The sequence below is a fragment of the Eretmochelys imbricata genome, chromosome 11 (genome assembly GCF_965152235.1).
Source record: "Eretmochelys imbricata isolate rEreImb1 chromosome 11, rEreImb1.hap1, whole genome shotgun sequence".
Lineage (NCBI taxonomy): Eukaryota > Metazoa > Chordata > Testudines > Cheloniidae > Eretmochelys > Eretmochelys imbricata.
In genome coordinates, this window is record NC_135582.1 from 37,036,747 (window position 1) to 37,060,506 (window position 23,760).

General features: G+C 39.8%; 1 protein-coding gene across 6 annotated transcripts in view; it reads right to left on the minus strand.

The window, feature by feature from the left end:
- Positions 1 to 23,760, minus strand: part of LOC144272505 (sodium channel protein type 2 subunit alpha-like) — a 130,587-nt gene that overhangs the window by 4,021 nt on the left and 102,806 nt on the right. For 3 of the 6 annotated variants that reach the window (XM_077830615.1, XM_077830613.1, XM_077830610.1), the window contains exons 20-23: positions 20,761 to 20,883; positions 12,506 to 12,787; positions 7,546 to 7,603; positions 6,890 to 7,023 (exon numbers count right to left, since the gene is read on the minus strand). In XM_077830615.1, coding sequence (XP_077686741.1) covers positions 6,890 to 7,023; positions 7,546 to 7,603; positions 12,506 to 12,787; positions 20,761 to 20,883 — 597 coding nt within the window. Of the gene's footprint in view, positions 1 to 6,889; positions 7,028 to 7,540; positions 7,604 to 12,505; positions 12,788 to 20,760; positions 20,884 to 23,760 lie in introns of all 6 variants that reach the window. The other 3 variants (XM_077830614.1, XM_077830611.1, XM_077830612.1) reach the window with 2 other exon arrangements.

A 23,760-nucleotide genomic window follows, 5' to 3' on the forward strand; every position in this document is an offset into this window, starting at 1 on the left:
GACCAAGCTATTGCCTCTCGGAGAGCTGGATTTACTACCGCGATGGAAGAAACCACTTTTGTTGCTATAGTGTATATAGTACAGTGCAGCATTTCTATTATAGACATGCCCTCAGTAATTAAATCAGCTTGTAAGGTTAACACAAGGAAGAATTAGTTTAATACTTCAAAGGAATGTTAAGAGGGAAAACTGTTCCCTTAATTTAATCGGTTGGGCCAAGAATCTGCAAAAGCAGAAGCTAACTCTTCTCTTGGCTTTAAAAAAGTAGAACTCTTAGGTCTGGTCTACAATATGCGGTTGTTTCAGAATTAGCCGATTTACTTCTAAATAAAACTGATTCCGTCCACACGACCAAATCAGTTTTTTCGATTTAAAGGTCTCTTTAATCCGATTTCTGTACTCCACGTCAGCAAGTGGAGTAGTGCTAAAATCGAGATCGCAGTTCTGGGTTACAGGTACTGTGGACGCAATTCGATGATATTGGCCTCCGGGAGCTATCCCAGAATGCTCCCTTGTGACCGCTCTGGACAACACTCTGAACTCCAATGCACAAGCCAGGTAGGCAGCAAAAGCCCCGGGAACTTTTGAATTTCCTGTTCGGTCACCACCAGCACAGGCGATCATGCAGAGTCCACCATCACAGGCGACCACGCAGTCCCGGATTCGCAGACGAGCTCCAGCATGGTCCGAACGGGAGGTACTGGATCTCATTGCATGTTGGGGAGACGAATCTGTTATGGCAGAACTACGTTCCAAAAAAAGAAACGCAAATACGTATGCTAAAGTCTCCAGGGCCATGACAGAAAGAGGCTACTCCAGGGACACAGAGCTGTGTTGTACAAAAATCAGGGAGCTCAGGCAAGTGTACCGAAAAGCCAGGGAGGTGAACGGGTTCTCTGGGTCACAGCCCCATACATGCTGATTCTACCGTGAGCTGCATGCAATTATGGGGGGTGACGCCACCACTACCCCACCACTGTCTGTGGACACCTGCAAGGGGGGAGTAGCACAGTGTGAGGAGGATGAGTTTTTGGAGGACGAAGAGGATGACGACGACAGTGCACAGGCGGCAAGTGGGGAATCTGTTTTCCCCCCTAGCCAGGAACTATTCTTAACGCTGGAGCCAATAGCCTCCCCCTACTTCCTCCCCCCACTCCCGGACCATGACCCTGGAGAAGGCACTTCTGGTGAGTGAGAGCTTGATCGGAGCCATGCGGTGGGGGGGGAGGGGAGAAACTCAGCTGCGCTGGGCTGTTCGCGTTTAGTTTAAAGGGCTCATCCCTGCTCAGAGCCTCATCAGAGCCACGCGGTCAGTGTATGTGTGGGGGAGGGTGTTGTGTGAAGCGATCATCCCAGAGAGCCCACAGGCCCTCCTTTTATATGGCAAACTCACCAGGCATTGCTTACTATGGGAAAGGGGGCCCAGCAGTTTGAAAGCAATGAAATGAATGTGGAAGAAGCAGAACCCCGCGTGCCCCTAGGGCTTACCATGGCTGCCTGCAAGCTGAATTCTGTTTCCTGGCCCCATGTGGTGGCTTACTCTCACCGAAGTGGCAGGCACTTCAGTATAAGAGGCAAAATGAGACCTTGTACAGAAAGAACACGTGCTGTGTACTACGAATTGCCTGTTTCACTGAGAAAGAGTGCCCCCTTTGTTCTCTAAAATGTATCTTTTAAAATATTACCCTCCTTTTTTCTCCTCCCGCACCAGGGGCAAATGTTTCAATGCAGGCCCTATCGACTCTGTCCCAGAGGCTGGTCCAGATTAGAAGGTGGAAAAACCGAACTTGGGACGACATGTTTGCCGAGCTCATGCAGTCTTCCCACACTGATAGGGCACAGTTGAATGCGTGGAGGCAAACAATTGCAAAGTCGCGTAAAGCGTTACATGAATATGAAGAGAGGAGGGACGTGTGCGATGAGAGCAGGCAGGATGCTATGGTCAAGCTCATGGGGGAGCAAACTGACATGCTCAACTGTATGGTGGATCTAATGTGGGAAAGGCAGCAAGACTACAGACTGCTGCTGCAGCCTCTGTATAACCGCCCTCCCTCCTCCCCAAGTCCCATAGCCTCCTCACTCAGACACCCGAGAACATGGGGCCGGGAGGCTACGGGGACCCACGCAGTCAACCCCAGAGGATTGCACATGCAGCAGAAAGCTGGCATATCCAAAATTTTGATTTGGTTTCTGGACTTGTCCTTCCCTCCTCCTCCACCCCCCAACCAAATACCCCCCTCCACCCCAGGTCTAGCTTCTGATTTCTCTCAATGTTTTGTGCAACGCATAATAAAGAACGGTTTTTAAACAATTGTGGCTTTATTTCCTTTCTTATATATAGGGGGTGGGTAACTCGAAGAGAAACAAACACAACTGTCACACCATACCCTGGCCAGTCATGATACTGGCTTTCAAAGCTTCTCTGATGTGCAGCGCGCCCTGCTGCGCTCTTCTAATCGCCCTGTTGTCTGGCTGTGTGAAACTGGCCACCAGGCAAGTTGCCTCAACTTCCCACCATGCCATAAATGTCTCCCCTTTACTCTCACAGATATTGTGGAGCACAGAACAAGCAGCAATTATAATTGGAATATTGGTTGTGCTGAGATCTAACCGAGTCAGTAAACTGTGCCAGCGTGCTTTCAAACATCCAAACGCACATTCTACCACCATTCTGCACTTGCTCAACCTATAGTTGAACTGCTCCTTACTACTGTCCAGGGTGCCTGTGTATGGCTTCATGAGGCTGGCATTAAGGGGTAGGCTGGGTCCCCAAGGATACCCATTGGCATTTCAACATCCCCAACAGTAATCTTCTGGTCTGGGAAGTAAGTTCCTTCCTGCAGCTGTTCAAACAGACCAGAGTTCCTGAAGATGCGAGCATCATGCACCTTTCCCAGCCATCCCACATTGATGTTGGTGAAACGTCCCTTGTGATCCACCAGTGCTTGCAGCACCACTGAAAAGTACCCCTTGCGGTTTATGAACTGGCCACCCCGGTGTTCCGGGGCCAAGATAGGGATATGTGTTCCGTCTATCGCCCTGCCGCAGTTAGGGAATCCCAGCACATTAAAGCCATCCACAACGGTCTGCACATTTCCCAAAGTCACTACCCTTGATAGCAGCTGTTCAATGATTGCATTGGCTACTTGCAGCACAGCAGCCCCCAAAGTAGATTTGCCCACTCCAAACTGATTCCTGACTGACCGGTAGCTGTCGGGCCTTGCAAGCTTCCACAGGGCTATGGCCACTCGCTTCTCAACTGTGAGGGCTGCTCTCATTTTGGTGTCTTTGCGCTTCAGGGCAGGGGAAAGCAAGTCACAAAGTTCCATGAAAGTGGCCCTACACATACGAAAGTCTCTCAGCCACTGGGAATCACCCCATACCTGTAACACTGTGCGGTCCCACCAGTCTATGCTTGTTTGCTGGGCCCAGAATCGGCGTTCCATGGCATGAACCTGGCCCAACACCACCATGATCTCCCAATCACCACATGCCGTACTTCTAGGAACGTCTGTGTCCATGTCCTCATCACTATCGTAATTGTGCTGTTGTCGCGTCCTTGCCAGGTTTTGCAGGTACTGCACATACTGCTGGATAATGTGCGAGGTATTTACAATGGTCAAAACTGCAGCGGAGATCTGATCGGGCTCCATGGCTATGGTGCCTGCACGAGTAATCCTGGAAAAAGGGCACGAAATGTAGGAGAGCAGAGTGGCCGTGGAAGAGGTGCTGTTCGGTTCACGGTAGCCGAAAAAAGGCGGTAAATGTTTGTCTTCTGTAGCTTTCACGGAGGTGGGAGCCCAGGACAGACAACATGGAGAAGCTTGGAAGCGCGGTAATAGCGGGAGACCAGAGTTGGTGGTGGAAGCTGTGCTGCTCAGTTCACGGTAGCCATAAAAAGGCAGTAAATGGTTGTCTTCTGTAGATTTCATGGAGATGGGAAGCTCAGGACAGAGAACATGGAGAAGCTCGGAAGCGCGGCAGTAGCCGGAGAGCAGAGTTGGCGGCAGAAGCTGTGCTGCTTGGTTCACGATGGTCGAGCAGATTTGGCAGTGGAAGCGTTCGATGAGGAAGAGAAAGAGTAGATAGTAGAGATTACATAGGAAGATGAGAGGAAAGGAGAGGTGGATTCATAGTAGCAGGAGAGCAGCGGTGCACCGTCTGCTGAAAGCAGTATGGCATCTGCATGCCAGAAAGGCGCGAAACGATTGTCTGCCTTAGCTTTCACGAAGGGAAGAGCGACTGATGAGACACACCCAGAAACACCCGCGAGAATATTTTTGCTCCATCATGCATTGGGAGCTGAACCCAGAATTCCAGTGGGCGGCGGGGACTGTGGGAACTGTGGGATAGCTACCCACAGTGCAGCACTCTGACATTCGATGCTAGCCTTGGTACTGTGGATGCACTCTGCCGAATTCACGTGCTTTAGTGGGGACATAGAAGACCATGTATAAAATAGCTTCCGAAAATTCAAATAGAATAATTTTGAAATAATTTCATGCTGTAGATGTACCCTTAGAATGATTTCTTCGCAACTTGACACTTTGGCACAAGCTGCCAATGCCTCCAGGACCTGCACACTAACCCAACAACTGAAATGAGACCGAAATATTACAACCCAAAGGAGACTACACACACAGAGACTTAGGAGGGACTGAGGTGCACCAGTGCCTGAGGCCCCCACAGTGGCAGGGAAATGATTAAATCAGATATGTCCAGATAATCCTAGCAAGTGACCTGCACCCACAGGCTACAGAGCAAGGCAAATCCCCCAACATCACTGCCAATCTGACCTGACCCCACATATGGTGCTCCATTAGCCCCTGTGCATGTGAGCAAGAAACAGCCAGCCAATGTTCAAAGAGAGAAAATGTTCAAAGCCCTGACCCACCCCCAATGTTCCCATCCCCAGCCATGGCCATCCCTGATGCTTCAGAGGAAGGAGATGAAAATCTCTTCCAGAGTACATTGGGGAAGAGGGGAAATCCCTTCCTGATCCCTGTTGGTGGTTGGCTGAAACCCCGAAGCATGAGCTTTATGAACATAAGACAAACAGGAAGTGAGCCCCAGGGCTGCTCAGCCCTGCCCCCTATCAACACAAACCTCCCCATCATACAATTGCACTCACATATTTGTCCAGCTCTCTCTTACAATGAATTAAGTTGCCCCCACAAGGTACTGGGATGCTGTTCCAGAACCTCAGCTCTCTGATGGTTATAAACCTTCTCCTAATTCCAGCCCGACTTTGTACATGGTCAGTTTAGATCAATGTGTTTTTGTGCCAATTTTGTCTTGTAGCTTAAATAGCTCTTTACCATCCTCCGTATTTACCTCTCAGATGTATTTACAGAGAGAAATCTTCTCCCCTCTCTGCCTTCTTTTTGCTAGGCTAAACAAGCCAAGTCCTTTCAATCTCACAAGATATGCCTACCAATCCCCGATCATCCTACTAACTCTTCTCTGCACCTATTCTAGTTTAAATTAATTCTTCGTGAAAATGGGTGACCAGAATTGTACACAGTATTGCAAATGAGGTCTTACCAGTACCTTGTACAATGGCATTGATATTTCTTTCTATTGACAATGATTTACCTAATGCATCCTAAGATCACATTTGCCTTTTTCACAGCAGCATCACATTGGTGGCTCATAGACACCCTGTGATTGATCTACACACTAAGGTCTCGCTCTTCCTTTGTCACTACAAACTGAAGAGCCCCTAGCTAGCAGCAGAATTTTTTTTATTATTAGACCCCAACCACATGACCTTTCACTTTGTATTATTCAATTTAATCACATTTTGTCACTCCAGTATTCAAGGTCACCCAGATCTTCCTGTCTAATGTTCCGATTCTCCTCTGTATTGACGATGCCGACCAGCTTTGTACCAACAGCAAATTTCATTAGCACACTCCTGCTTTTAGTGCCAAGATCAGGAATAAAAATACTGAATACATTGGTCCCAAGACCAATCTTTGGAGAACTCTTCAAAGGCTAATTAGGGGTTCCAACATATTGACCATGGTTCAACGTGGACCAATCATTTGGTTTTTCATTCTGAGGTTGCAGCAGAAGATTCCAGTCTGAAGAGAATGTTTTCTTGCAAAATCCATTAGTGACAACAAGCAAATGTCCCTTTATTTAGAGGACACTGAGGGTACGTCTACACGGCAATTAAAAACTTGTGGCTGGCCTGTGCCAGCTGACTTGGGCTCACAGAACTCAGGCTGAAGGGCTGTTTAATTGCAGAGTAGACTTCAGGCTTGGGCTGGCCCACATGCTCTAAGACCCTGTAAGGAGGGAGGGTCCCAGAGCTTGGGCTGCAGCCTGAGTCCGGAAGTCTACACTGCAGTTAAACAGCCCCACAGCCCGAGCTCCTGAGCCCAAGTAGCTGGCATGGGCTAGCTGTGGGTTTCTAACTGCAGTATAGAACTTACCATGAGAGACCCATGTGAGAAGGAGCTAGTAACAGACGATTGTCTAATGATATAAGGCCCATTCTCACTTTGCTAAATATGATTAACTGTTCATCAGCAATTATCCTTTCATACATTTCCACTCACTCCTTATGACAATTAGTAAGAACAATTTTGGGAGGTGGTGGTGGTGGGGTCACCAGGGTAAGTACATGGTCTGCTCTAGTGCCCTGTCACCTTGTGTCAAAATCTGCTTTAACATTTCTTATCAATATTAAACTTCATTTAATAATTGATCAAGTAAAGTTATCCACGCTCAGATTCAAATATGGCCCATGTTCCCTATAACTGTTATGAGAGAGTTCAGATGATGATTTTCGTCCGTTATAAAAGCTGACCACTCGATGTTTAAATCATTTATTTTATATTCAGCTCTTTCTGATGAAGTGATGAAATGCTAGAATACTTATCTTCTTTTTTTGTTGGTTGAAGTTATCTATGATGACACCAATGAAAAGGTTCAAAGTGAAGAATGACCCAAAGATGATAAAGATGACAAAGTAAAGATACATATACAGGCTTTCTTCATACTTGGGCTGCTGCTCTGTCTACAAAATAAGGAGAAATAGCAAAACGTCAGCACTAAATAATAAGAGACCAATTGTCTGAAGAGGACGTTTCTAATGCCTCCTAAAATTCTGCAATTATTTGTGTGTTTCAGTGGACACCAGGTACACAAAGCAGGTAAATGCATACGTGAGAGTTGGTACATTAAAACGCAGGTTGTCTGTGCACACTTACAAGTCATTTTTGAAAACTGGATGCACAGTGTTTTATTTCATTAAGAAAAAGCAAGAAAGCCATGAAATTTGGCTATTCTTTGTTAGCCTTTGTTAATCTATTTTTATTTAGTTAGTAAAACGTAATGTAAATAACTACTGTAAGAAAGCAAGTTGCTCCATCTGAAATGCACACTTAATTACTTTATAAATTTAATTTGTATAGAACATTTGCCATGTTTTAAGCTTTCATTTTCACTGCCATTCAAATTAGATATTAAAGAAGTGTTATGTGCACCTTAGAGTCTACTCACTCTAAACAAATAAACTTAGAATATGTACTATACTTACATTTATGGAATCAACAGCTGCATACATTATATCCATCCATCCTTTAAATGTAGCCTATGAAAAGGCAATGTGTTAAAATTCTGTGTCAAGCTTCAGATCAAAGAAAATGTGAAACATTTTATAATCATATTCTCATGAAAGAAAGACCATTTCCCACACCATGTATTTTCATATTCATAGAATAAAAGAGTACTTAAAGTATAGCAGTGAGAATCTTTTTTGCCACAAATTTTTTGGGGGCAAAAAAATAAAACAAAAATGCAGATATGGCAATACTGAAACATTTCACAAATTCATGTCAGTTTTGCCAAATTGTTTCAGTTAAAGAAAATTTTTAAAAAAAATCAAAATGTTACATTTTGACATTTTCTAAATGAAATGTTTCAATTTTTCCATCTGAAACAACTTTTCATTTTTAAATCTCCTTTAATTTTATTTCACACAAAAATGTTTTTAAAATCTCAAAATCAAAATGAAATGTTTTGTTCAACACAAAGTGAATTTTTCTTCAAATTTTTGGTTTGACCCCACTTTACTTTTTTTAAAAGAAATTCAGACTTGCCAGTGAACCAACAAATCACTTACTTGCACAGCTCTACTTTAAAGTTAGTATCTTGGAAAGAGATGAGTAAAATAATTCACAACAAATAATTTACCAATTAATTCAGTTGCTTTTTTTTTATTTAATCACAGAATACCCCTGAATAAATTTTGATTTTCCTGGATGTCTTCATTATTTAAATCATTATGGTATCTTCAGAAGTCCATAGGTGGGCTGAATTCTGGTCAACATCTGAGCTAATCAGTCATACAGCTAACTCACATGGTAATGTTTCTGTTTCCATTTTCTGACTGTTACAAGCATGAGAAAGGCTTTCACAGACCACTGTGGCTTTGAATTTCTCAGGGAGAGGATTGGAACAGCTTACAAAGAAAAAGGCAGAAAATAAGCAGGCTTGGGAAATGTTATGTATTTAAAACTTTTCATTTTGGGGGAATTTAGGCTTTGCTCTATCCATTGTTCCTAGGTGAAAAAAATCTAACATTTATTGGCAGAGGATAGAGAAATTTTAATTTAATTTTCTCTTATCACATTCATACAAAGAAATTCTTAATTGGAAAGGCTGTAGTCAGATTCCTGTAATGGCTTCTCCTGCCTTGGCTCTGGAAACAAATTTATCACTCTGTAGTTGTGCAGACATTGTCCTCTTATCCTGGATAAAATAACTGAACTGCATTTACTGATATCTGTAATTTTCTGTCTGGCACACAAAAGTTTTGAATGTGTATGTGCCTCATGATGGGCATTGTGAGATTCCTTTAATAGCCACTCTGCCAGGGTTCAGGACAGCAGTGTTGGGAATGACAGGTTGGTCCTTTTGGTGTGTTAATGTTGCAGCAGCATCCAATAACTAACTTCCCTTTTCTGGTCATCAGCATTCACGGTAAATAAGGCAAATATTTATACAAACAGTAAAGGGGAAAAATCCCTAAACCCATGGTTTAGGCACCATGTTAATGCAAGGGAATCATCCTAACATGGACACACAGTATGATGTCACCATAGAGAAATGTTGTTTTTTGGGAGGGCAAAAAAACTAGCAAAAACAGTCAGTCAGGGAGTTTTACAGATGATCTGATGTAAGTTGTTGTCCAGTCACAGAATGGTGCACAGGTTGACAGTATATCTGAAAAAGGAGAGTTCGATTTATATAGAGGTAATACATTTCATGGTGGTTCTTCTGAAATAAAAATGATCCTCCAGGATTGGAGGAAAGGGAACATAAGGGTCATCCTGTGGTGTGTCACAGGATAAAATGTACTAATGGGCAGGAAAGAGAGATTGCCATAGTATGATGTTAACATTTTACTTCCATAGTGTCCAAAAAGAAAATATTCAAGAGATGGAATATGGGGCTCAGTGAGAAATGCACTAGGATGGAATAGGTAGGCCAAAGGGACCAGAAGAGATTATGGAGACTCCCAGGGTATTGCTGTCTCTGCTACTCCATATACGCAACCAGAAATATAAGTGCAGCATCTGATAAACAACAAAGGAAGAAACCATGGTTGTGGAACTATTTTTCTACTGACATCAGCTGTCCAACTAGTGCAACATTTTTGTGTCATGCAAATAACACAAAGCACAATTGCTGCAATATATATGCTAATCAGAAAAGCCACAGTGCACAGCAACATAGTTCAGATGGAGGGAAGCCTTCCTAATAACCATGTAGTAGGTAAGGACAAGTGCCTCCACTTAAGAAGCAGCAGAGTAGCCAGAGTGCCAGAAAGAACAGCTCAACCTCAGCAGGGACAGTGTCTTCACATGAGGAATTACCTCAGAACACTGGACTAGATGGACCATTGTTCTATCTCTGACATCAGCTTGTGCTACATGCTTCAAGGGAAGGTATGAGAAACTGATGAACAATTATGGAATAACCTAGGTCAAATTTCTTTCTAATCCCATCAGCTAGTGGTTGTCTTGTGCTCTGAACAACCAGGTTTATATCGGTTATATTCTGTAACCCATTTATCCGTATATATTTAATCCTTTTAATCCTACCAAGCTCTTGGCCTCAATATTATCTTGCAGCAATGAGTTCCACTGATTATTTATGAAAACGACTAAATGAGCTATATTGCACAGAATGTCACCTTGGTTTTGTACTCTAAGATAAATAGAAGCCTCAAATAACTTCTCTATATCATTAATTATTCTGTCCCCTCCTCTCTAAACTAAACAATTCCAATTTTCCCCCTTCTCCTCACATGAAAGTATTTCCATGCTTCTAGTCATTACCCCCCCCACCCATGCTGCTTCTTTGCACTATCTTTGGTCAGATGGGGTCACCAGGATTGAACATGGAACTGAGCATTCCAACTAAGGCTGTACTGCTGTGCGAGACATGATTTTCTCTCCCTTTATGCATCTTAACATTTCATTTTTAAGACCAACCATTCAGCTTTCCACAATGATGCCCAGGTTTTCTTCCTGGGTTGTCATAGTTATTTTATATCTAGCAATGTGTGTAAGCAATTCAAATAATTCTTTCCAATGTGTATTATCTTGCACACTGGACACAAAAAACAAGTACTGAGATAATTTACAGGGGCACCATATATTGCAATCCAAAGTCCTTTTATTGAGTGTATACTGTGCAAAGATGTTGGGATTTCCCTTTACTTTCCTTAAAAAAAGAAGTCTTCCAAAAGCAAATGGGATTTAATTTTCAAATGAAAAAGGATGTGGCAGAGTTCTATGAAGCAGTGAATGCTTCAGTATAGCATGCCCTTTGGTGCTACAGTGGCAAGAGAGGTCCACCCGAGCTAGGCTTTTGGCTCAGTTAATAAACCACTAATCATATATCTATTAGCACAAACTGCCTCTGTCTTAGAAGCAACTGTGGCATGTGTCAATATACGGCACCAAGCCTGGGTGGATTTGAGAAATGCCACATTACCACCAATATAGTTGAGAAACTAGATTGTCAGAGGAGAGCTGTTGATGAGCTCCTCCCTCCCTCCTGAGTTCTTCACTGGCACCTTCTTATTGCATTTAGCCTCTATTTAGTTGAAGTGATTCTGTGAAGTGAAGTCATTTTCAGTTAACATAAATGTGAGAAAACATTACTCAAATGGTCAAAGACAATCAAGGTGTGACCAGGGTTGATGCAAGTTGAGTTAATTCAAATGAGTATTCATGAGAAATTATTGTCTGCCATTTGCCCATCTCTTCTGTTAATAATTACTTATTAGATATGTTAAAAACTGGTACTTTAAGAAAAAAATAAACAGAAACATGAAATCAGTGAAACTGTGTCCCCCAATACTGTAATCTCTACTGTAAAATAAAACAATATTGGGTAAAAACAAATGATACAAAAATATGCAATTTTTTCAACTTTACTAGAAACAACATATCTGTTGACATGTTGAATACATGTGGAATTCATATTCAAATACACAGTTGAACCACAGTGCATATAACAAAGGCAGACACACCCAAGTAATCCAGAATAGATAATTCATGCAATTGCCTAACCCTCCTTAACATTAAGTGCTGGTTCTCCCAAGAGCAATCACAATGGTAGCCTGTCACCAGAGGACTACCAGCTCTAGAGTTTGAGAATAATTAGCATGTGTTTATGCGCACAAATGTTTTCCCAGAAGCAGCTTGCCAAGTGAACCTGATTAGAAAGGCATACAACATGGAGAAAGAGGAAGGTAGTTTAATACCCTCTTACTTGGTCTCTATTTTTAAATCACTAAATTTATCCCCTACATAATTTTTGCTCTGAAAATTGGGCAAGGTCTTGCAGTTTGCCTACTGTGCTACCATGGTAAAAATCACTTTTTTTAAAAAAAAATTTACCCTATCTAATGTGCAAGGTGTAGACAAAACAAACCAAAAAAACAAAACAAATACCTCAGGTAAATTTTTAATTTATCTTGACTCTGTGTCATTGGAATATTTTAGTGAAATCTGCAGAGATCTGGGATGAGCTTTAACCTCTTTTTTTTCTTTTGTTCTCAACAGTCCTCTCTTTTTCAATCTATATATTCTGGCTGATAGTAAACACCGCTCCTCTTCCAAAGTTTACACATGAGCATGCCAAATTGATACCAAATACCAATATTAATCTGCTTGCATGGAACAGCATCAAAAGGTAATTAATCAAGTCCCCTATTAATCCCTGATAAAGGTCCAGAATGTCTGCTTTGGAACTACATTTTTGTAATCTCCATGGAAACTTGCTTTTGGACATCATAAAAACGGTTTCCTTCTCCAAGACTCCCAAATTTTCATATTTTTAATGCACTAACAATTTTCAGTAATAGATTATCTATGACTTTATGGCAAGATAATGAAAATTAAGGAATCCAACTTTGCTTCTATAAACTATAGACAGGGAATTACACTATAAAAATATATACAGAATTGTCACTTACTACTTGAAGCAGAGAAAGATAGCCAGCTCCAACATTATCAAAGTTTACTTTCACATTTTTCCACAGGACATCTCCATTGCTTTTCATAAGAGCCTCACAATCACTTTTATTCTCAATCAATTCTCTTGAAAAAGAGTTACCAGTTGTGGTGTTAACACAGGAGAAGAACTTGCCAGCAAACAAATTTACTCCCATTATGCTGAAAATTAGCCAGAATATAAGACAAACCAGAAGTACGTTCATAATAGATGGTATTGCTCCTAAAAGGGCATTCACAACCACCTAATAAAGAAATACAGGGGAGAAAAGCTTGTAAAAAAACTTATAGCAGCAAAGTAATTAGGCATTCTTCTAAAAAGGCTAACAGCAAAAATATTTATTACAAAATGTAGTTACAAATTATCTTATTTTTCAAATACTTATAACAAACCACACAATGAATCGACATGAAAAAGGTGAAGACTAAAATGTCAAGATGAAAAATAAGTTAATTATTTTTTTTAAAAAGTAGCAAGACAGAATCATAAAATAGGTGTACTCTAGGGGAAAAAAAATACATGTTAAAGAAATATAACATTCAAATTAATAAATGTGATAAATCATGACTGATGAATATAAACAATGACTGATGATAAGGACTGATTGATCTATAGATCTTTGCAAACAGTACAGAGGTTATTTGACAAAATTAGGACTTCAAGAATTGTAAAACACATAATACCTTTACAGAATACTTAATAATACATTACAATTTTACTTACTGAAGACAATACTGTCACAGATATAGACCACTTTGTATTATATGTTCATTTGGATCATTAGAGTACCTTTGAAGCACCACTTATAATAATCTTGTAAGGTATTTGAAATAAAATCATATTTTCATTTGAGTGTATCTAAAAGCACGTATAGTTTCAGCTTATATTATGATCAATCTTTTTGCCATCATAATATAGGTAATTAGGGTGGCAGAAAGGAGAGTGTGTCCTGCTGGTTGAATAAGGAACTTAAGTGTGGCATCCCCATGAGAGAACAGCTTTGGCTCTTCATACCTGATCATTTAATTTCTACAAAAATTTCTCCATTAGTTCTAACCTTGGGGGTTATCACTTCTTTGCGTAAGAGTCCACAGAGAACTGAAAAGCCAATTTAGAATGTCTAATGAAACTGGAATTTTTTCACTAAGTCTCAGCCTCCAGGGATCTTTCTGCCCAGAACATGGGTGTGGATCTGGTGGTGCACTGTGATTCCTACTGGCAGTAGTTGGTTGGAGAGCACTTAAATTCCTCTCACACAACACCTTAATCCATCTTGCAAGCGAGAATACGGATACTTAAAGTTACCTGCATTTCTGGAGAAAACTTAGAAAGATGCATGGTGATTGTGCCAGACCCAGCTTCATTTCAGGTATGTCAGATCTCTGTTTTATGCTTCCAACTTGTACCTTAGCTAATCCTTTTGAAATAGTTTGGGGCAAAATGTCAAATGATCTCAGACATCTGAAAAGGGGAATTTTCTTTCGTGATGAAGTACAAAGCAATCTGCACAACCATTGTGTTATCATCAATTATAAGTATTCTAAATAGATAGAACTTTGAGATGCTGCTGCTCTTCTACAAAAGTGACAGCTACAAAGAAATAATTTTACATAAATAGATAGCATATAGAAGAAGAAAAAGTGCTTGAAAAAGATTAAGCTAAGGTCTCTTATTGACGAAAATGAGTCTGATCCTAGATTTGAGCAATTGCTGATTCTGAACCAACATAAACAGTACTAATGTTCATAAAGTGAAGCTGGTTTCAGACCTACCTCCATGTCTTCCTGAAGGTAATCCAATCTGGCCAATATCTGTGATTTACGGGGTTTATGTCTTAACTCTCCAGAGGGTAGTCTGTATTCCTGAGACCATAGATTCTCAGCAACTAAAGACAGAACTGTATTGATGGCTTCCACTTCTCTTTGATTTGGGTTATATATATATGGATTTCAGGAACCTCTCCTATGTTGGAAAAAGCCTCCCCTACAGCATGTCATTATCCATCCCCAGGTGTTGGATTTGCTATACAAGCTAACCGCATAGTCATCTTCCTGTAGAGAGGATGTGTCCATAAACTCTTGAAATGAGATTGCTTCTATCAGAATATGGACCAGAGACCACCAGTGCCCGTATCTTTGTACATGCCCTAAGTACTGAGAGACTGAAGAAAAAGGTTCTGTAATGAAAATGGTAGATCCTTAAGAAATCTCTGGTGACAAGAATGGATAGAGACAGAAAATAAGTCTCCACAAGTTTTATCAATATCAAATAATTTCCTGGAAATGTTGCAGTCATTGTTGAAGTCAGGTTTTTCATGATGAATTTCACTTCATTCATTTGTTGAACTGTTCGAGTTCTCGGCGTGACAATGCAGCAGATATAGGACTGCTGGCGATTTTTATTGCTTAGAAATCATAATTTTGATGTCTGCTAAGAGGCAAAAGTACCTAAAGGTGCCTGATCTGAGGCGTCAGTGATACAAGGCTGTAAAATATGTCTGCCCAAGAGGTCTGCCAAGACACAAACTGCAAGTTGGCAAGAAACCCAGGGAAAGCCTGGTGACCACTAGAAACAGGGCACCAAAGTAACACAGGAACTTCAGAGGGGAAAAAAAGGGGGCAACTTCAAGTACAGTGTATCCTTTGAGACTCATAGCATATGTTTGCTGGAGCTGGGAATGAGCCTCCCAGCCCAGGGAAGACAGACTTGTGCAAGCAGGTCTTGAGTGAGCTGTAGCTCACGAAAGCTCATGCTCAAATAAATTGGTTAGTCTCTAAGGTGCCACAAGTGCTCCTTTTCTTTTTGCACTAAAAATGGCAGTGCGGACATTGCAGCTCAGGCTGGAGATCAGGATCGCAAGCCTAAGGGGATGTGTAAGCGTAAAAACTGGTCTCTCTCACCAACAGAAGTTGGTCCAGTAAAAGATATGATCTCTCTAATATCCTTGGACCAAAATGGCTACAACACTGCATACATTTATATACCATGCCATTCTGCTCTGTATACAGTAGGTGGCAGGAACTAGCAACTGTGAGATCCTAAAGAATCTGTGGGATTCTAGAGAATATTGCCAATTTTCACCACTGGTGGTGATTCAGTGATACGGTACATTTTGTAAATAATCTCTTTTGAAAGGAAAAAGGGTACATGGCTATCAATTAATGTGCCAAAAACAAAGATCAATGATAAAATTAAGGGTGTTGGTACTTTAATTAAAGGAATTAAGTATTAAGCTATTGTGGTTGTGCATTCTGGAGTACATTATATGAAAGACAATCAGAAATATTCAAATGGATATTGTCAGTTTATGAGTACCATTTTAAATAAACCAGTTTCCTTAGATGATTAAAACTAAATGTATTTTAAAAATCAAATTTACTTTTCAACATTTATATTCTGTGTACATTTCACTCAGTTTACAATGATAATAGACTGGCTAATTTCACATTTGTTTAGTCAATTTCATATTCTTTTGTTTCTACAGATCAGGGATTAAATTAAAAACAAAAACAAAAATAACCCAAAACATGAAAACATTTCTAGTAACAATCGGATTTGATAAAATCTGCTGTCCTCAGAACAAAATGTTAGATCTTAGTTACTTGTGTCTACTAAAAAGTTTAAGGCATGTTTCCCAAACACTAGGAGAAAAGTGATGTAAAATTGTGTTTTCTACAGTATTACCCACAATTGATGGAAATCACAAGCATGTTGGTGGAAACTCTGAGCATGAGCAGTGGACCAAATGGTTATTGTCAGAAAGATTTGGGTGTTTACATTATTAGGACTCTTGTAGCAGGAAATCAAAGTGAGTGGATGGGGAGAAACAATGACTGTATAGAACAGGAAATAAATAGTTTTTCTACAACTATCAATCTTGGTATGCCTTACAGGATAGTGGCTTATAGTATACCTTTTAAAACAAAATTACCAGCCTCACATATGTAGCCGAGCTATATTAAAGACAGGGGGAAAAACTGAATAGGCCCTGAATGGCCAGTGGGTCAGGTGAGTGGGAACACAAGGAAGGAATGAAGAGATCAAAGAGACCATGACTCAGGAAAGAGCTAAGGAGTCAAGACTTAAAGGCTCGATTGGGTGGAGAAGGCTGAAAGCTGCTCAAAAGGAAACCGAGAAGGACTTGGGGAAATATTACAGAGAATTCTGAGAAAGCTGGAAACAGGAGGAAGAGTCTTAGGGCAAAGATGAAAATGTCTGGGAGCTCATTCGTGAGTGCAGGCCTACCGCAAATGTTACAAAGCTCATGACCTTGGAAAACCTTGTTTATCTCAGCTTGCTGCTAGCAGAACTCATTGATGCAGGTCTAGACAGAATACAAATCAAAAGATGTGCTACCATTAATGTTAAAGACCAAAGCCATCTACTTTACAATCTTAGGTGAAGTTCTAGTCATATTAATATAATACAAATATTATTTCATTAATGCATGTGCAAAATAGAGAAATAAAATTACCGCAGGCTGTAATTATCTGTGCTAACTATCTGAGCGGAGATGAAAAACTAGTGAGTTGGATTTTTTTCTCACCTAAGAAGACTCTGAGGTGAACTGGAAGTGGCATTCATATTTCTGGGAAGACAAACTGCTTGTACTGATGAGAAGCTCTAATGTGACTGGTACATCTAGAAATTAAGATCGTGGGGCCATATTTTCAAAAGCAAGCACCAATATTTTCTGCCCACAAATTTTAGGTGCAAATAAGTGTGGGACAATTGTGTGTCCAATATTATTCTAATTTTGATGACTATTTATTCTATTTTAGACACTGATTTGTGAACAAAACCAGTTGCCGTAGTGTCCAAGTGACCTAAGCTGAGAGTGAAAATAGGGAGGTCAGGTGAACACCAGGCCAACAATGTGACCCCTTAAAAGTAAATAGGAAATTTATTAATAAATTTCCTAAGTTATCAAGGAAAATTTAATAAAGTAACTAATAAATATGTTATTTATTAAGGATATATACCACAAAGTGCAATTTGTGCTTGACAATATATAGGATGTACTAAACAAAGAGGATGCTCTGTCCCAAAGATCTTACAATCTAAAAAGACGCATGTGGTTACAACACAATATTTAAAAATACATACAGGTACCATATAGGAAAACACGGAATGATGTGCCATCATTGAAGCTGGAAGGCTTCACAGAAGGTTTTGATGAAGGACTCGAGGGAGGAGACTTACAGCAACCTATAAGAATGGTTCACAACTAAAAGGATTATGGAGAGATGTTAGTCCATAGTTAAGGTTGCAAGCAGATTTTCAATCCAAGCCTGAGTTTGCCTCACAATCTTACTTTTAAAAGGGGCCTTTTTACTTACTATTTAGTATGTACAGTCGTTGATCAAATGCTAGGGTTTCAAAGTCAAGTACTCAAAAATTAGGAAATGCCAGAAGTAAGGCTGCCTATGCAACCTTAATTCTACCCCATTGTGTATGTTCATTACGATACAGGGTTATTTTTTTTTGTTAACATAATCACACACTATTTTTTCTATAAACTTTACTAAAAATGCACCCTGAGGCAGACACCTAGAATTGAATATTTCAGTTTACACTGTTACATTTTGGCAAAGTTATAAGCAACTGAAAATGGGCTTATAAGAGAAAGTATTGGGCAATCCTAACTCTAGGCAACACTACTTGTTTCTGCCCTACCAATGGGCTAAACATCAGGTCTTACGTAAGCTGCCTTTTGCTTTATTAATAATAAATAAAGGGAAACATAGCTTGCAGACATGTTCAATAGGTTTTTTCATTTCCCACTTTCTATTACATGGTCATCTGGCATCAGAATCATCCTGCGTGGGGACTTTTTACTCTCGCTCTCTCTTTTTCTTTTTAACAACCTCTCCCCTGCCACCAATCTTCCACATAATTTTCTTTCCTCATCCCGGAAAACAAAGAACATTTATTAATGTATTGATGTTCTAAGGTGTGCACTGACCTTGCAATGGAAAGCATTAACAAGAGAAGAGGTCTCCTGCCAACAAATGCCCTATGATTCTGAAACTGCTAAGAATGAGAATTCTGACATCTGGTCTGCATCTGAAAATAAGACCTTGTGTTCCCACGATTATCATAACATAGATAGTAGTCCTTCCTGGGCTACCATATCCCCAGAAAACAGCTCTCAGTCACTTTATAGTAGCTATCAGAGGACTGTAACAGCTACACCTTATTACAGACTTTGGAGGCAGGCTGCATCTGAAATCCCAAAAAGGAATTTGCTCCTGTAAAGAGAGAGCCCAGATCACAACCCCTTGGAAAATACTAATTACAGTATATCATGGTCTAAGCAAACTCAATGGATCTCTGTTAGAACAACTATATGAAAATACTTTCTTCAGTCTAAGTATAAGCTAGTGGGTCACAACAAGGACAATCAAGAAGAATCCTATGAAGAATATCCCAGTCTATTATAATATAGGTTAGGTGTTTTCATTGGCACAAGGGACCAAAACAAGGTCACGTATCTTAAATCCAATAAAGGTTCCTCACCCTGATCAAAGCCTCAACTAAAGTAGGTCACTTTTTTAATCATACAGATTCTAACGCTACCTCTGTGGACCTCATCAATGTAGAAAGTGTACACATCTATTCCTCAGCTACTAAGGACAAGGCATCTGGAAAGAGCTTAAAGATGAAAAAGAGGGAAGGTTTCCCAGAGAAACACACAGTCATGTGCATATGATGAACACTACAGAAATCCTTCTTCCAATATCCTAACTGCAGTATTCCAACTTTCCCTCTCTCCTCCCCCACGCTATCAAATTCCTCACAACATATACAAGCTCCTGCACATTCTCACCTGGTTCACCGTGGTTCCCTGTCCCCCCTCCCTCCATTCCCGACATCTCATCTCAGCAAGAGAAACATTCTCTCCCTATCCTACAATACAAGAGAGATTCCTCAGAGAATCCTGGAAGGAGAACTGGGGGTATTTTTATTGTTTTACGCTCACCCAGAACCTGGTGTTTCTGCTAAGAGTCTAGGCTTTGGTGATGAGGTGGTGGGCTAGGAGGTGCTCTCCAAGTTCTGAAGGGAAGAGAAGGGCTGGTGGAAATGGAGGACCCTGTTTTTTCTCTGCTTCTGAACGTGAAAGCAGATCCAGGTGCTGCTGCAGGAAACCTGAGCTGCTTTTTTTTTTTTTTTTTTTTTTTTTAAAAGCAACCAGTCTAAAGCAGCTAATATTTACCACCTATTAGTAAGTTATTTCATACTCTTTTTCTGATGCACATGAAAAAATACGCTTCCTCTCTGAACACTTGTCACTGAGGCAGAGTGCTACATACATTCATCTGTGTCACTACATAAACACATTCAAGCAGCAAAGAATGAAACAAGGTTTATAGCTCCCACACCGCTGTGTCACAGACAGGTTGACAGTAGTTACTGGAGAATTCATAAAAGCACACTGAATAACTGTTTCACATAACGTTAGCTAGGGGTGTCTTCATGGAACCTTACATGAGAGAAAAAATCAACAAAAGAAAAATACTAATCAAATCTATATTTTTCCTGTGTGATACAGATATTGTGCAATAATTCAATTTCTGTAGAAAAGAGAACCAAATATATTATATGTATGTATGCATATTTGATAAATGGCTCTTACTGCAGTCAGGATATTTTAGTTATTGTGATTAACTTCCTAATAAAGAAAAGGATCATTCTGTCCTTTATTCCCTATAAACTTCATCTGACAGCCAACACAATAATAAAAATAGATTTAAACACTTCTCATTCTGTTTAATGAGTTTAAGAGGCTCTTTTTCTATACCCACACGAAGCCATTCCGCATACTGTATATAAAGTATACAAAATATGTAAAGATTATAAAGCTGTATAAAGATTACACTATATAAAGATTACTTTAAAAATAAGCTAATTATGAGAAAAATATAAATAGAATCAATTTACTTTTAAACTTGTTACAGCTAAGTCTGCTAAGAACTGACAGCTAAAAATACTTCTGAAGATTAACTAGAGATTAAGTAACCCAAATGAGCACAGCGAATGCATACAATTGCATATGGTTAGAAACAACATAATGAAACATAGTTCTGTAGAACTCAGTAACAGAGGTGCAATAAAGAGTGAGTACAGAATTTCTATTTTTTAAAAATTTCTTGTGTGTTGGTATAAATAGTCACTTTTTCTGAAATAAAGAGTTCAGGTTCTTTTATTTTATCTTACCCTCATTCCTTCAAATCGTGACAAGGCTCTCAAAGGTCTCAAAGCTCGTAGTGTTCTAAGTGATTTAATTGGACCAAGTTCAGAGTAGCCCAAGGCATTAGCTGTTAAGCTAATCAAAGAAACCTACACAAAAAAACAAAGAAAAATTATTTGTACGTATCTTGTATAGCCCATTGAAGGATGCAAAATGCAATGGTTAAAGGTGGAAAAGTTCAGCCTGGATATTAGGAAAAGTTTCTTAGATGCCCTATGCTTCTAATAGCAAGAGCAACTGGGTAGTGGAAAAAACTGGAAAAGAAGAGACATTAAGTTGTTAGTGAATCTCTGAAGTTCTTAGTCTCTTGATCTATGATACTATCATTACATATATACATGAACAGATTAGATATAGGAAGTACCTTTGCAAAATATAGGTTGTGGGCTAGATTAAAAAACACAAATAATCTTTTTCTGACATTACTGCCCTTGAGAAATCATGGTCTGGATGAATCATAACATTCTCAGGAAAAACAATTAAAAGTTGGATGACTTTCTCCACAATTCTTACTAACACAACATTTTGACTGTGACAGTGTTACTACCTTACTCAAAAATGTTTCATAAAGGGCATCATAGTGAAATCGTGGTGGCACAAAATTTCTCATACATAAAGTTTGTCATGCTGATGAAATCCTGTTGGTACAAGAAACCCTTTTAATTTATTTCGCTATAAATTTTGCTGAGGAGAAGCTACACCAAGTAGAAAGAACCTATTTGAAAAACAAAGATACATTTACACTGTTTGTTAACGTGTATGTATTTTAACCAACTTGCCTTAAAATCTTACAGGAGCCTTACTACTCTCAATAAGGGGCCAGATCTGGAATCAATGGGCATTTTGACATCAGCTTCAGTGGGAAAAGGATTACGCTTAAAGTCCTTAGAAACTTATAGTAGTCATATTCTCCAGGGCCCAAACACCACAATGAAGAAAAAAACTGTGAAAGTCAGTTGAGAATTCAGGATACTATTAATCAAGAGTTGAGGTGTCAATATGTATCTCAGTAATTAGTTTGTGTGATGAATCTTGCGTTTTATTAAAGGCTTTATATTCAGTGTTGCATGAAGAAGCTTGTGCCAAAAAGTTATTTATTGAATTCTGTAGCATCTTTCACAAGCATCAAGGTACACTAAAAAGTAATCAGTTGTAGGCTACTCAGTTTGTGCAAGAAAAGGTGTTTCTCTTCCTCTGTGAAGCTTCTTCAGCTCTGTAGAAGTCTTCCTGCTATGGGTTACCTCCCCTACCTATACAGAGAGGACTGTTCTGAGTAAGGCTGCTTGGAATGATGATTCACAGATCTGAGTATTACTTAATTTATTCATATTAGGAAGTACTTTCCCCCTCCTAACTGCCAATACAACAAGAAAATTCTTGCATGATATGTCTTCTGCCAGGAGTGTCTCTTATCAAACTATGCTAAAACTTTGTCACAAATTATTCTGAATAGCTGGGGCAAGGAGCCCATGTTTGGTTTTGCCTAACGTTGGTCAGACCACAACCAGGTGGTTTGGAACTGACTTCCATTTTTATCTGTGCCATCCAGGTTTGTAGGGGATGAGGATTTGGATGAAAGGCTCTAGGTTGGCTCAACTCTTCATCAAACTCAGAAAACAAGCCACAGGAGGTGTCAAGCACCTGTAATTTTCTCCCAAATGCAACACGAGCTGTAATTTTCTTAGAATTTGACTTTAAAAATGAATATAAGAAGTATTAGAAATCAGGAAACCTGAAGAATCTAAGAGAACATTCATTTAATCAAAAGATTTTTCCACTTAGTTTTCATTAGTTGGATTGAAAGTATTTTTTCAGTTAGTTCAGTAGGCAACATCATCCATGTAGAAGGTACTGAGTCTGAAATCACTTTCTTCCAGAAAAGAAAAAGCTACTGGTGTAATGGGTAAGATTGTTAAGGAATTTACACTTAAGCGTATTACTGTAGGAACCAAATCTTATTGCTGCATGTTAAGTAATAAAATAGAATATCATTATTTGTCATTACAAGGCAGATTAAAAATGATCTGTTTGCAGCCTAAATCCTTCATGAAGTATTTTACTATATTACTATGAAATTACTATAGTTGTGACAAAATGTGGCATACAGACATTTGTTTTTGTTACTCTCTTTTCTGGGAAATAATCTACATTACAGCATAGATCTTCAGGGAAGAGCCACAAGAATGATTAAAGGATTGGAAAATATGCCTTTGGTGAAGAACTAAATTGACTGAGCTTCTTGAGTCTATCAAAGGAGATTAAGTGGTGATTTGATCAGCCTACATAAATACACACATGGAGAACAGAAATTTGATAATACACGGCTCTTCAGCCTAGTAGACAAAAGGTATAAATTGTGGTTACTTACCTTACAGTAACTGGAGTTCCTCAAGATGTGCGGGCCCTATGTGTATTCCACTCAAGGTATGTGTGTGCTCCATGCTTGATTTTTTTTGTTGGCTGTGTTTGTGAGTCCACATATGTGGACTTTACTTCTTTGTGTACCAAACTAAGGGTATATGGGGTGGTGCAGACGAACTGCCTCTCCAGTTACCTTTCCACTGTGAATGGTCCTAGAATAAGGCCCTGCATTAGAAGGGAAGGAGGGTGGGTAGTGGAATACAGATAGTGACCACACACCTTGAAGACTTCCAGTTATTATACAGATAAGTAACCTTTCTTTCTTTGAGTGATGGCCCCATGTGTATTCCACTCAAGGTGATTTATAAGCAGTACTCATCAAGGACAGGGGTGCAAGAAACCATGCTGTACCACAAATTAAAGGACTGCTCTGCCAAAGGATGCATGTATGCTTTGCAAAAGTGTGTAGAGAGCCCCACCATTGCCACTCTACAGATGAGGGACATTGCTAAGTGAAGCCACTGATGGAGCCTGGGCTCTGGTCAAGTGAGCCCTCCCATCTTGTGGTGGGAAGGTTGGCACTAACTCATAACCAAAGCAGGATG